The following is a 12,754-nucleotide window of genomic DNA, read 5'->3' as shown; positions in this document are numbered from 1 at the left end:
TCGGTTGGTGCGCCTGTACATCAGAATCAGGAAGTATCGGGGGCAGCGTGAGCCTCCCACACGTTACTCCTCGCGCTGTTCAGGTGAAAAGATGCGACAGCTGCCTCCTCGTGTACCGGAGGGGACACGTGATGCAAGGCTTGGTCCTCACTGCAGCCAACCAGTGGGAGGCATAGTCTAGCAACGTTCGAGACAGGGGAGGGGAGAATTGAAGAATTGGCGAGGCGAAATTGGGATGGGAGAAAAATAGAAAAATAAGGAGAAAAAGTGGATAAATTTTTTTTAACTTTATTTAAACTCTAAAGGCAACTGAGTTTTCCCTCATTTACAGTCATGTCGAGTGTACATACAGATATAAGCCAAAAAAAAAAAAAAGCTTATAAAATCGTAACAATAAGAGAACAAGACAAGTTCATTCCATGAGCTAGAGGGGCATCACAGCAAAATGCAGATTCACCCTGTTCAGAGCAAACTCTGGGGACCTTAACCCATTCAGTGCCAACCACGAGTATAGTTGGGTTAACTCGCCATCGCTTGCGTGCCAATCACGAGTATAGTCGGGTTTTAATCGTTATTTCTCTTATTAGCGATATCCATAAATTTTTCATCCATCCAGCCTGACGTTATCATTGGGAATGGGTCTGAGCTCGCAAAGGGCAAATACCGCCGCCTATCGTTTCCCGGATGGTATTGCACATCATTGGATTGGACTGGGCATCAAAAAAATAAGTCCGGTCCAGGTTTTACTTCTCGGGCATGCAGCTGGATACTATTGCATTGACTCCCCCGACTGGGAGCATCGTGGATTATGTGTTTTGGACTATAACGTTGGATCAATGGATGCAATCGATATTTGGAATGGCGATCAGGAATTGGATTAATCTTTTTGCATGACATCAGATGTGAGGTAAGGCCTTTATGTTACGAATCTTGGGGTAATCAGATGTTCCTTTCTCCGCCATCGGAGCGCGCGCGCGCGCGCGTGTGTGTGTGTGAGGTTCGCGCCGACCAACGGAGAAGGGATTTTTCAGACCCCGCTTCTCTTCGTACATGAGGACACATACTATCGATAATCTAGCGTTTATTTGAAAACGATTCATAAATCAGCCGAAAAATGACAACGTGTTTTGTGTATTCCACTAAAGGGCTATTATCCTGTCTTTCTCTGGAATTACTAGAAATCTCCAAAACAAAACGGAAATGTACCAATGAGAAAACAATCCGTTTCGTACATGTTGACTGCAAGCAAGTCATTGATAAGTGACGGGTGTATTAGAGCCATAGCCATAATTTAAGATATAGTTTAAGCATTCGCAAATATCCCCGTCCTCCCATTGACTAAAGCGCTGGCCTACAAGCCCTAATTTGGTCATATGGGTGTGGCTTTGAATGAGTTAAGGACCAGCCAGTCACTAGAACGGGTTCCATAGGTTCCAAACTTCCATTCCAATAATGATGTAGTATAAGGAGGTAGCTTACCAATAATGATGTAGTATAAGGAGGTAGCTTACCAATAATGATGTAGTATAAGGAGGTAGCTTACCAATAATGATGTAGTATAAGGAGGTAGCTTACCAATAATGATGTAGTATAAGGAGGTAGCTTACCAATAAGGGCCTTAAAAATGAACAAATACCAGTGTTTGCTGCGCCTCTCCATCAGCGAGGACCAACCAGCCTTCTCATAAAGGACACAGTGATGTCGTATCGATCATTAGTGATGAATCTGAAACTCACTCACTCACTCACTCACTCACTCACTCACTCACTCACTCACTCACTCACTCACTCACTCACTCACTCACTCACTCACTCACTCACTCACTCACTCACTCACACACACACACATACAAACACTTTTAATGCTTCTGCATTATCTGCAGTATCTCCGCCCAGAGTAATTTCGCTGTGGGTGCGGTGGTGAACGCCACCTTTGGCTCCATCACAGAGTTGACCTTCTACATCACAGCCCTACTCAGAGGTCACCGGGCGGCCAACCCCTGTCTGCAGGAGGTCGTCAAGGCGGCGCTGACTGGCACGCTGCTCGGCTGCATCCTCTTCATACCGGTGAGTATGAGTATTCTTCTAGCGAAATCCTTGTCTGCGTTAGGGAAGCGGCCATTACTCAGCAGGAGCGACGCAATTGAGTTTGCAGTAATGGGACACTGTGCTGGAGTTGTTGATCTTCCGGTCAGCTTGTTAACACAATGGCCGCCAACAACGAGTTTACTTCATAATTCATAGCTGCAGCCTCTGCGAGCGCCCCGCTACGACGATCATTTCATGTATGGACGAGGAGACATACTAATGATAAACTAGCGTTGATTTCAGGATGATTAGATAATCAGGCGAAAAATTACAACGTGATGACTGGATTACAGTACAATGCATTTTTCTCGCCTTTTTCCTGGAATTACTGAAAAACACCCAAACCATACTCTATTCAAAACGGTATAAAACGGAAATATACAGATGAAAAAACAATCTGTCTCAGGCATGTTGACTAGAAGCAACTCACTGAGGGTCGACGGCGTTATTAGACCGATTGATATAATATAAGATATATTTTAAGCACTCGCAAAATGTCACAGTCTAAAACTATATCCATTGAATTAAAGACCTGGCGATGAATGGGGTATCAGCGCCCCCTGCTGCTGGCGGTCAATGTGTTAAAGGTCTGTGTGAATTCAATTGACAACGTTGCCTATGTTTATCGTTTAGTCTGCAGAATAGTTTGTCTGCTGCTTTGTCCCTGCCTTCGCTGGTTTCTGCTTCTGTATGGGCGCGAAGTAGCTCTTCACATTCGTCGTCCCAGCAGGGTACATAAGCTTTACGTACACTGTGGGGGATGTTCTTCTTGGCGGCGGCCAGCAGCATCTTACAGTACGATTCATAGGCATTGTTCATGTTGTTGGGGCACGGGAGTGGTAGACCAGCAGCTGCCTTGTTCACTTGTTTAGTGAAGCCTGCCCAGTTTTCTTTCCGGAAGTTCCATCTCTTGACATCCCTCCCTTGCACAGGCTGGACCAGGGATGGAGTGGTAATGAGCAACGGTTGGTGGTGTGACCGGGGAAACATGTCCAGGATGCGTCTTACTGGGAGTGGCTGGTTGTTGTGACATTTAGCAAATGCCAGGTCTGGGTTGGTGGTGCTGTTCCATCGAGCAGAATAGAAGGTGCGTGGCTCCTTTGGATCGTACAGGAGTGTCATATCGACGGTCGAGGCCCAGTCTACCAGAAAGTCGCCATTAGCGTTGGAGCTGCTGTAACCCCAGTCTGTGTGATGGCTGTTGAAGTCACCGGACATGTGGCAGCGACGATGGGACCAGTCTGCTTGGAGGTGGATTGTAGATGTTCACCTTCAGCGTGTTCTTGTTCTCCGTGTGGGTCCCCTGCAGGATGATCACGGTCACATTGTTTTTGCTGGCTATTTGCTCAAGGATGTTGATCTTGGTGAAGGTGAGGCCTTCGATGTTGAGCTGGAGGAGCGCTAGCGCTGTGGTCTGGATGTTGTAAAGACATTTGTTTCACTTGACAACCACAGCTTTCGGCTATTCACTAGCAACGGCCAAAGCAGCAGGGTCAGAAAGCTCAAGAACGGAGTCCCTCAGGGCTCAGTACTGGCACCTATGCTGTTCAACATCTACATTAATGACCTACCTGCAACGATATCAAGGAAGTATGGCTATGCAGATGATCTGGCCATTCTACTCAGCAAACCATCGTGGGAAGCAGTAGAAGAGGGCCTTTCGGCAGATATGAACATCCTGTCCTCATACCTGAAGAATTGGCGCCTCAAGCTCAAGCAAGTGGGAAGTTTGACAGAGCACTGTCATTTAAACAACACCTGGACAGTGTCAAGGCAAAGACAACTGCCTGTGCCACGCTGATATGCCATCTAGCCGGCACCACATGGTGAGCCACCACAAAGAGGCTCTGGTGTTCGCCGCCGCTGAGTAATAATAACTTTATTTGTATAGCACCTTTCATACATGGGATTGCAGTTCAAAGTGCTTTACATCAGTAAGAAATAAAACATTAAATCTGTGTAAAACAAGCAGCAAGAGCAAAGCATAAAGTGGGATAAAATAATGCAGATATATTAATCAATTCATATCAGAACCTCACGTTTCAATAGGCTTCTGTTACAAAACATGATAAGGTTATAGTATGCACCCAGCGGATAGTGGGGCGTAAAGATAAAAGTTAAAAGTTAAAATAAGTAAAATGAGCAGACATATAAAATCACAGTTTTTCACATTAGGATCTAACATCCCAACAGGCCACCTTGTTTATGGTTTGATTCAGTTTTAGTAGAATGTAAAAGACATGAATGATGAAATGAGCACATAAAGTGCAGACATACTATAAAATCCTCGGTTATATAAAATAAAGGAGAATAAAAACATTAAAACATGGGGAATATCACAGAGAAATAGTACAGTATAATAGTGTAAAGTCAGTCAAATGCTTTGGTAAAGAGATAGGTTGTAAGATGCCTTTTAAAAATGTCTAATGTATTGGCTTCCCTAATATTGTTCCACGTTCCACAGTTTTGGGGCGTAGTTTACAAAGGCTGCATCACCAATCTTCTTTTGACTCTTTCTGGTGACCTCTAATAGACCTGCATCTGATGATGCATCTGGATCCTTGTCCATTTAGAGCTTTGTATGTGAGGAGAAGCACCTTAAAATCAATTCTAAAAGTTACAGGAAGTCAGTGTAGAGTAGCTAAGACAGGACTAATGTGTTCCCTCCTTTTGGTATTAGTTAGTAGTCTAGCTGCAGAGTTTTGAATGAGCTGGAGTCTTTCAGTAGTTTTCTTGGGGAGACCAGTGAATAGTGCATTGCAGTAGTCTAGTCGGCTAGATATACAAGCATGAATTAGCTTCTCTGCATCATTTTGATTTATGAATGGTCGTACCTTCGCTGTGTTTCTGAGATGAAAGAAGGCTATTTTGGTAACTTTGTTTAAATGGGCGTTGAAGTTCAAATCTGAGTCCAGGATGACACAGAGACTTGTCACCTCCGGTTTAATCCAAGTGGTTAAGCTTCCTAGATTATTTGTTAGCATCTCTCTTTTTGATTTGGGGCCAAGGCCTCCTGGGTCAAGGTAAGAGGGAGGGACCAGTGGAAGTCTGCAGAACCATCCAGGCTTCACCACTATGTTAAAGATCCCACAGATGTTCTTGGCCAGCACCTGCCCCGAAAGCAATGGACAACCCTCAACCGCCTGAGGACAGGCGTAGGGCGCTTCGGAGCAGCAATGCAGAAATGGAGTCTCGTGGACAGTGCACACTGCGAATGCAGGGACCTATTACAAACTGTGGAACACATAATAAGCAGCTGACCAAACACCGGCCAACGCATCGACCTGGATGATGACACGTTGGACTGGCTTGCCTCAACAGAGCTGAAGGTCTGAGGACATACGCCAGAGAGAGAGTGTGGTAGTGAAAGGTTAACCTTCTGTCGTGTGGTAGTGAAAGGTTAACCTTCTGTAGTGTGGTAGTGAAAGGTTAACCCTTTGTAGTGTGGTAGTGAAAGGTTAAACCTTTGTAGTGTGGTAGTGAAAGGTTAACCATTTGTAGTGTGGTAGTGAAAGGATTAAGTGTGAACACCCAAAAGCTCTTAACACTTTGAGTGCCAGCAGGGGGCGCACGATTTAGCGCTTGAGTGCCAACGCTCTATTCAATGAGAGGGCGAGCACATTTGCGAACGCATAAACTATATCTTAAATTATGGCTATGTGTCTAATACGCCCGTCGCTTATCAATGACTTGCTTGCAGTCAACATTGTCGAAACGGATTGTTTTTTAATCGGTACATTTCCGTTTTATACCATTTTGAAAAACGTTAGTTTTTGGAAATTTCCAGAAAAAAAATTTGATTCTGCAGGAATCGCCCTTTACTGGAATACACAAAAAACTGTCATTTTTCGGCCTATTTATGAATCGTTTTCAAATAAACGCTAGATTATCGATAGTATATGTGTACTTATGCACGCTAGAGAAGCGGGCTGAAGAATCGATTTTCTTATTTCCTGATCAGCACACACACACACACACACACACACACACACACACACACACACACACACACACACACACACACACACACACACACACATGGGACACGTTGATGTATCTGTGAAAAAAGCTCTGATTATCCCAAGACTGGTCAAATAGATTCCTTACCTCAGATCAGATGTTCTCCAAAAAGATTATTCCAATTCCTGATTGCCATTCCAAATATCGATCGTGTTTATTGATCCAATGCTGGTTGCTTGAAACACATATTCCACGCTGTTCTGAGGGTCGGGGATGACTGCAATCGGCTCGGGTTACATGCCTGACAAGTAAAATGTGGATTCCGGATTTTCTTTTCCCCATGCGTTTTTATTCAGTCCAATCCAAATGGTGCATTACCATCCGGGAGACGATAGGGGGCGGTATTTTCCCTGTTCGAGCTCAGAGAGAGTGCCAGTGGTAACGTGAGGCTAGATTGATGAAAAATGAATGGAAATCGGTAATAAATAAAAAAAAAAAACTATTAATAACGAGATTTCTCGTCGTTGGCACTCAGAGTGTTAAGATGGCAGGTCCAGCCCCATGCCTTCCTGCTACAACTAACACACAGAGAGTTGTTTTGTTGCTGCCGCTTCTCTCCCTCAGGGTGTCTGCATGATCATCGGTGGACTGAAACACAGTGAGCAGAGGTTCAACAGTCGCTCCACAGGCGTCAGCTCCGCTCTGCTCTTCATCTCTGTCGGAGGCAAGTACCTGAAAGATATGAGCACATAGTCAGCTCTGCCCTGAGCACATAGACAGCTCTGCTCTGCTCACATACAGGTAGTCAGCTCTGCTCTTCATCTCTGTTGGAGGCAAGTACCTGAAAGAGATGAGCACATAGACAGCTCTGCTCTTCATCTCTGTTGGAGGCAAGTACCTGACAGAGATGAGCACATAGACAGCTCTGCCCTGAGCACATAGACAGCTCTGCCCTGAGCACATAGACAGCTCTGCCCTGAGCACATAGACAGCTCTGCTCTGCTCACATAGTCAGCTCTGCTCTTCATCTCTGTTGGAGGCAAGTACCTGACAGAGATGAGCACATAGACAGCTCTGCCCTGAGCACATAGACAGCTCTGCCCTGAGCACATAGACAGCTCTGCCCTGAGCACATAGACAGCTCTGCTCTGCTCACATAGTCAGCTCTGCTCTTCATCTCTGTTGTACCTGAAAGAGATGAGCACATACAGTAGACACATTCTGGTGGTTGATTATTCTGCGGTTGGCAATTGATTATTCTGTCTTTGGGGCGGTGTTTTATTCGTTTGATATGTATTCTAGGTATTATTACTAGGCATACAGTATACTGCTCATTGTCATTATAGATTGAATACGGTGCACATGTTGTTAAGATAGTCAGTTTGAACTTATAATTGTGAAATTATAAAAAATTAAGCTTGAATTTATTTACATTATTAAAGACATCACAATATTTAACTTTTCAACTTTCAAAAGTCAATCAATTATCTTTGGACCCATCCCTAGTGCAGTACTGTATGTCGTTACCTACAGTAGCTGCACATACATTAAAGTTTTTTATTCACATCGTCGATGGCAGGTGTGTTTGCCCCCACGCTGTTCTCCAAGGCGTACGGGAACCTAGTGTGCGAGGCCTGCACCAACTCCACCGGAGGAAACACCAGCAGCAATGCCAGCGGACCGTTCATCTGCCACAACTGTCACTACGACCTGGTCAGTTACACTGTTAGAGTTACAACTGTCACTACGACCTGGTCAGTTACACTGTTAGAGTTACAACTGTCACTACGACCTGGTCAGTTACACTGTTAAAGTTACAACTGTCACTACGACCTGGTCAGTTACACTGTTAGAGTTACAACTGTCACTACGACCTGCTCAGTTACACTGTTAGAGTTACAACTGTCACTACGACCTGGTCAGTTACACTGTTAGAGTTACAACTGTCACTACGACCTGCTCAGTTACACTGTTAGTTACAACTGTCACTACGACCTGCTCAGTTACACTGTTAGAGTTACAACTGTCACTACGACCTGCTCAGTTACACTGTTAGAGTTACAACTGTCACTATGACCTGCTCAGTTACACTGTTAGAGTTACAACTGTCACTATGACCTGGTCAGTTATGCCGTTAAAGTTACAACATGCAACGTTTCCTGACATTGTTACAAATATTGGTAACACTTTATAACACAGTCCGATTTACCGGTTCCTACTGGTACTTAAATGTAGGTACAGCCGAATTCACACACAGGGTAAATGTCAGGAAGTTACAGTACCCTAGATCCACAACTGTTCCTCGTTGCCTTGTCTTCTTCTGCTGTACCTACATTTAAGTACCAGTAGGAGCCAGTAAATATATTATACGTACGGATTTATACAGAGCTACATCGTAAGTTCAGTGTAATTACACGTGTTACCCAAACATTTAAATACGTGTACATGTATAATGACAGTTATAGTTTAAACACTTTTTTTTCTTCTTTTCAACAGGACAACAGTACATTGTTCCATAACCATATTCAGTAAGTTATTAACTATTTATATACAGTGTAGTGCAATGAAATAATATGCCCCGACATGTATACCCTGTGTATTATCTGTTCTCTCCTCACACTTTGTGTGTGTGTGTGTCCTTAGACCGTTGATCTACTCCGTCTCTGTCCTCCTACCTTCCGCCTACATCATTGGTCTCATCTTCACACTGAAGACTCACTCCTATATTTACAACATCCAAGTCGGAGACGGACATGGTAAGTGTCTCTCTCTCTCTCTCACCCACTCACCTTGTCTCACCCACGTTCACTCTCTCCCTCATAACAGCTCTTTTAAAGGTCCCCTATCTTATAAATGGCCTTTTTCCATTTTTAATTTTTTTGTATTTTTTTGTATTTTTTTTTTTATGTTTTTGGTAGATTTTATTGTTTTTCTCCGGGCAGTCCGGCAAAGAGAGAGATGAAGTATGGGAGAAAGAGGGGGAAGACATTCGGCAAAGGTCACCGGGTCCAGGAGTCGAACCCGGGGCGGCCGTGTTGCACCGCAACGCTGTACGTGGCGCGTCACCCTGGCGCCCCGGTTTGCATTGTTTTCTAGCAATGTGGGGTTGTACCAACACTGACTAGGTGTGAAATTCTCATTCAGGCGCATTCCTCCAGTTCAGCTGACACAAGATCCTCCCCCACTAAACCAAGCCATTCTGAATTTAGCGGATCTGTGACGTGTAAGAATTCTGATCTGCATACCTCAGCTCCTTCTGTGGTTGTAGCCACCGCCCACAATCAATAATTCGAGGAAGTTAGTGTAACATTGAAGTTATGACCAGAACGGAGCGAGTGGAAATAATGCGGAAGCGGTTTCCCTGTCAGACACTTGCACTTCCCCAAAAGAGAGAAAAAGAGAGAGAGAGGGAGACAGACAGATAGAGAGAGGGAGAGAGAGGCTCTCATACGGTGCGAGTCTCGGAGCGATCCCCCTGCTTTTGACACACACTCGCGACTCGAGCCGCTCACACACGCGCACGCGCATGCTCTCGGAGAGATCTCTCCTCTCTCCCTCTCTATCTGTCTCTCCCTCTCTCTCTCCCTCTGTCTCTCCCTCTTTGTCTCTCTATCTCTCTCCCTCTCTCTCCCCCAAACTCTGCCAGTGCAAGTGGGTGACTGTCACTCAGCGCATTGCGAGTATGGGCAGAGCCCAGCCAAAAACAGCTTGGAATCTGGCAGGGCAGAAAGTGGTGCACCAAAGTACTTGATTAAAAATACAAAACAGTGAATTTTATTGAAAAAAACCTTACAGATGTGTTCCATAGACTCACAGGAATAGTGTAAAATTGCCCAAATAGTGAAAGAAATAGCAAAATAGTTCCCCTTTAAAATGTTCAAAGGCTAAAACAACATGGTGCGCCCTCTACTGTTCAGGACTGCACATCACTGTCATACCATCACTGCCATGCAGTGTTTAAGATAAGATTCCTTTCTTGATCCCGTTTGGGTGTCATAGCAGCATGGGGGAGGGAAAGGGGGGGAGGTAAAGGTATGGGCAGGGTAATAGTAGAAAGACATAAATATAGGCAATAAAATGAGATCTGAATATAAAAATATGAGAAAAATAAACCGTGTAAACAAAGGTGCAGATTTATCGGTTATATTATACGTTACAATAAATATAGGCAAGTATATGTAAGGTTATGTAGGTATATGTAAGGCTTCCCATACATAGGCGCTGCCACAGTATCAGACAATGACATTTGTGGTGAAAACCACCACAAAAACACTGATACAACAGTTTTTTTTGTGACGTATGACCACAGTCCTTTCCACTCCTTCACTTCTCATGTAATCTTGCCCACCCTGGCTGACCACCACCATCACCACAAGTAACTTAAGAACCAGTGGGAAAGTCATGCTTGCTGTCTAGACTTGCCGTGGTAGTCTGTGATAGTCTGTGATAGTCTGTGATACTGGTGTTCAGGCTCCACCGAGTTCATTACTTGCCCACCGCCCCCACCAGTGTATGTTTCATACATTTTTTATAGAAATAAAACCTATTTACAAAATGTTTGCATATCAGTGCCCACATTCAAAAAGATTTTACTTTGCGTGAAGGAGAGAAATGAGGCTCTAGAGACAACAGGTTATTCTGGATTAAACCTTGCTGCAGCTCGACTGGAGAGGAGCTGAGGACCAGTCCAGACCAGCAACAGTATGTTTGTACGATGTGCTAAATAAGACTGCAGCTAGTGCTACATTCATACGTCAATGAACGGATAGAAAATTTACGAAAGGTATTACTGTCCATTGTTTTTTTTTGTTTTTTTTATGAGAACATAACGTCAACTCTGTCTGTCCAACAAATGGATACTAGTCACCGGTAACACCTGTGTTGTCATGAGTTTATTAGTCTGGGGAAATTTCACATCACCACGGCAACCTTAACGCTGTGACATCACACCGTCATGTCGTTGTGTCCGTCCATGCAGTGAGCAGCAATCACGGGGCCGTGGTCCACTGGTCCCGCTGGCGGTCTCTGGTCATCCTCATCATGGCCACTATGCTCATGTCTGCATGCGCTGACCTCGCCACAGAGCACATCCAGCCCATCCTCAGCCAGCCCAATGTCTCTCAGGTAAAGAGCTGATAGACACCTGCTATTTTCTTTAATCAAACCAGAAACAAAGAGGCCTATCTATTTTATGTTCATTTTATACTTATTTTATGTCTGCACTTTATGCATTGATCTGCCAATTTTGTGCTCATTTTTTTATTTTTATTTTTTCTGCTGTGAAGCACTTTGAGCTGCACTGCTTGTATGAAAGGTGCTATACAAATAAAGTTTATTATTATTACTATTATCTTATCATGGGCCAGTGGTCGTCTTGTTAAAGGTGCTGTAAGTGGTATTTCTTTTGTTTGTTAAAATATTGGCTCTACATTCCAACAGCCATCACTGATGTAGAGTGTAGAGTGTTTGGTCAGTAACATGGGTCTCCCAGTCCCTCCACTCTGCAGTAAACACAAAATACATGGTATCCTGTTCCCACTTTATCCAATCAGTAGAGAAAACTCTACACCGCAAAAATGGTCTGACAAAAATAAGAAATAAAAACAAATGTTAAGCAGATGTGTCCTTGAAACAAGTAAAATAATCTACCAGTGTAGTAAGAAAATGTGGCTTGGCAAGATTTCTTAAAATAAGTATTTTGAGTTATGTTAGCAATACAAATCTTTTTTCTTTTTTATCTACAAGTATACAAAAAAAACAATGTTTTATTATCCTATCATAACTCAAAGTACAGGTCTATTTTACTCCAATGTTTATTTCAAGGACATGAAATAAAATTGCAGATTGTAGCTTCAACATTCCTCTCCATCTCTCTCTAGTATTTCATAGGGGTGACCATTGTTGCTATGGTTCCTGAGATCCCAGAGATTGTCAATGGGATCCAGTTTGCCCTCCAGAACAACATCAGCCTCAGGTAGGTCCCACCTGGGGAAACATACAGTTGAATTATTATTTTCAGCAACGGTATAAAGATTATCTACCTGGGTCTGCTGGGTCTGTCCTCGAGGGACAGCGTAGGAAAACAGCATTTCCAGCAGCTGGGTTGGCTTCCCCTGAAGGATAGGTCAGTTCAACTGCAGCTGGGTTGGCTTCCCCTGACGGATAGGTCAGTTCAACTGCAGCTGGGTTGGCTTCCCTTGAAGGATAGGTCAGTTCAACTGCAGCTGGGTTGGCTTCCCCTGAAGGATAGGTCAGTTCAACTGCAGCTGGGTTGGCTTCCCCTGAAGGATAGGTCAGTTCAACTGCAGCTGGGTTGGCTTCCCCTGAAGGATAGGTCAGTTCAACTGCAGCTGGGTTGGCTTTCCCTGAATGATAGGACAGTTCAACTGCAGCTCAGAGTGGCCCTTCATGTATATAACAACAGAGCACCAGAGTACCTCAAATGCCCCTTTTCCACTGCATGGTACCTACTCGACTCTACTCTACTCTACTCTGCCTTTTCGGTTTTCCATTGCCAAAAGTACCTGGTACCGGGTACTTTTTGGGTACTTTTTTAGTACCTGCTTTGTCGAGGTTTCAAGCGAGTAGAAGCGATACCAGAAAAGTGACGTGAAACACTGCAGACCACTGATTGGTCAGAAGAGAGAAGCGTCCTGCACAAAACACAACACCGCCATCTTTATTTAGCCTCGCGTAGGATTTCATTA

General features: G+C 44.1%; 1 protein-coding gene across 2 annotated transcripts in view; it reads left to right on the top strand.

The window, feature by feature from the left end:
• The window catches only part of LOC311244890 (uncharacterized protein), a 77,569-nt gene that overhangs the window by 58,397 nt on the left and 6,418 nt on the right, over positions 1–12,754 (top strand). For both annotated transcript variants that reach the window (XM_084334579.1, XM_084334578.1), the window contains exons 11-17: positions 1,883–2,066; positions 6,672–6,771; positions 7,627–7,760; positions 8,544–8,575; positions 8,691–8,803; positions 11,026–11,171; positions 11,927–12,021. In XM_084334579.1, coding sequence (XP_084190705.1) covers positions 1,883–2,066; positions 6,672–6,771; positions 7,627–7,760; positions 8,544–8,575; positions 8,691–8,803; positions 11,026–11,171; positions 11,927–12,021 — 804 coding nt within the window. The remainder of the gene's footprint in view (positions 1–1,882; positions 2,067–6,671; positions 6,772–7,626; positions 7,761–8,543; positions 8,576–8,690; positions 8,804–11,025; positions 11,172–11,926; positions 12,022–12,754) is intronic.

Source organism: Notolepis coatsorum (genome assembly GCF_963971535.1).
Source record: "Notolepis coatsorum genome assembly, chromosome: 18".
Taxonomy (NCBI): Eukaryota; Metazoa; Chordata; class Actinopteri; order Aulopiformes; family Paralepididae; genus Notolepis; species Notolepis coatsorum.
This window is presented reverse-complemented; position numbering and strand designations above follow the sequence as displayed.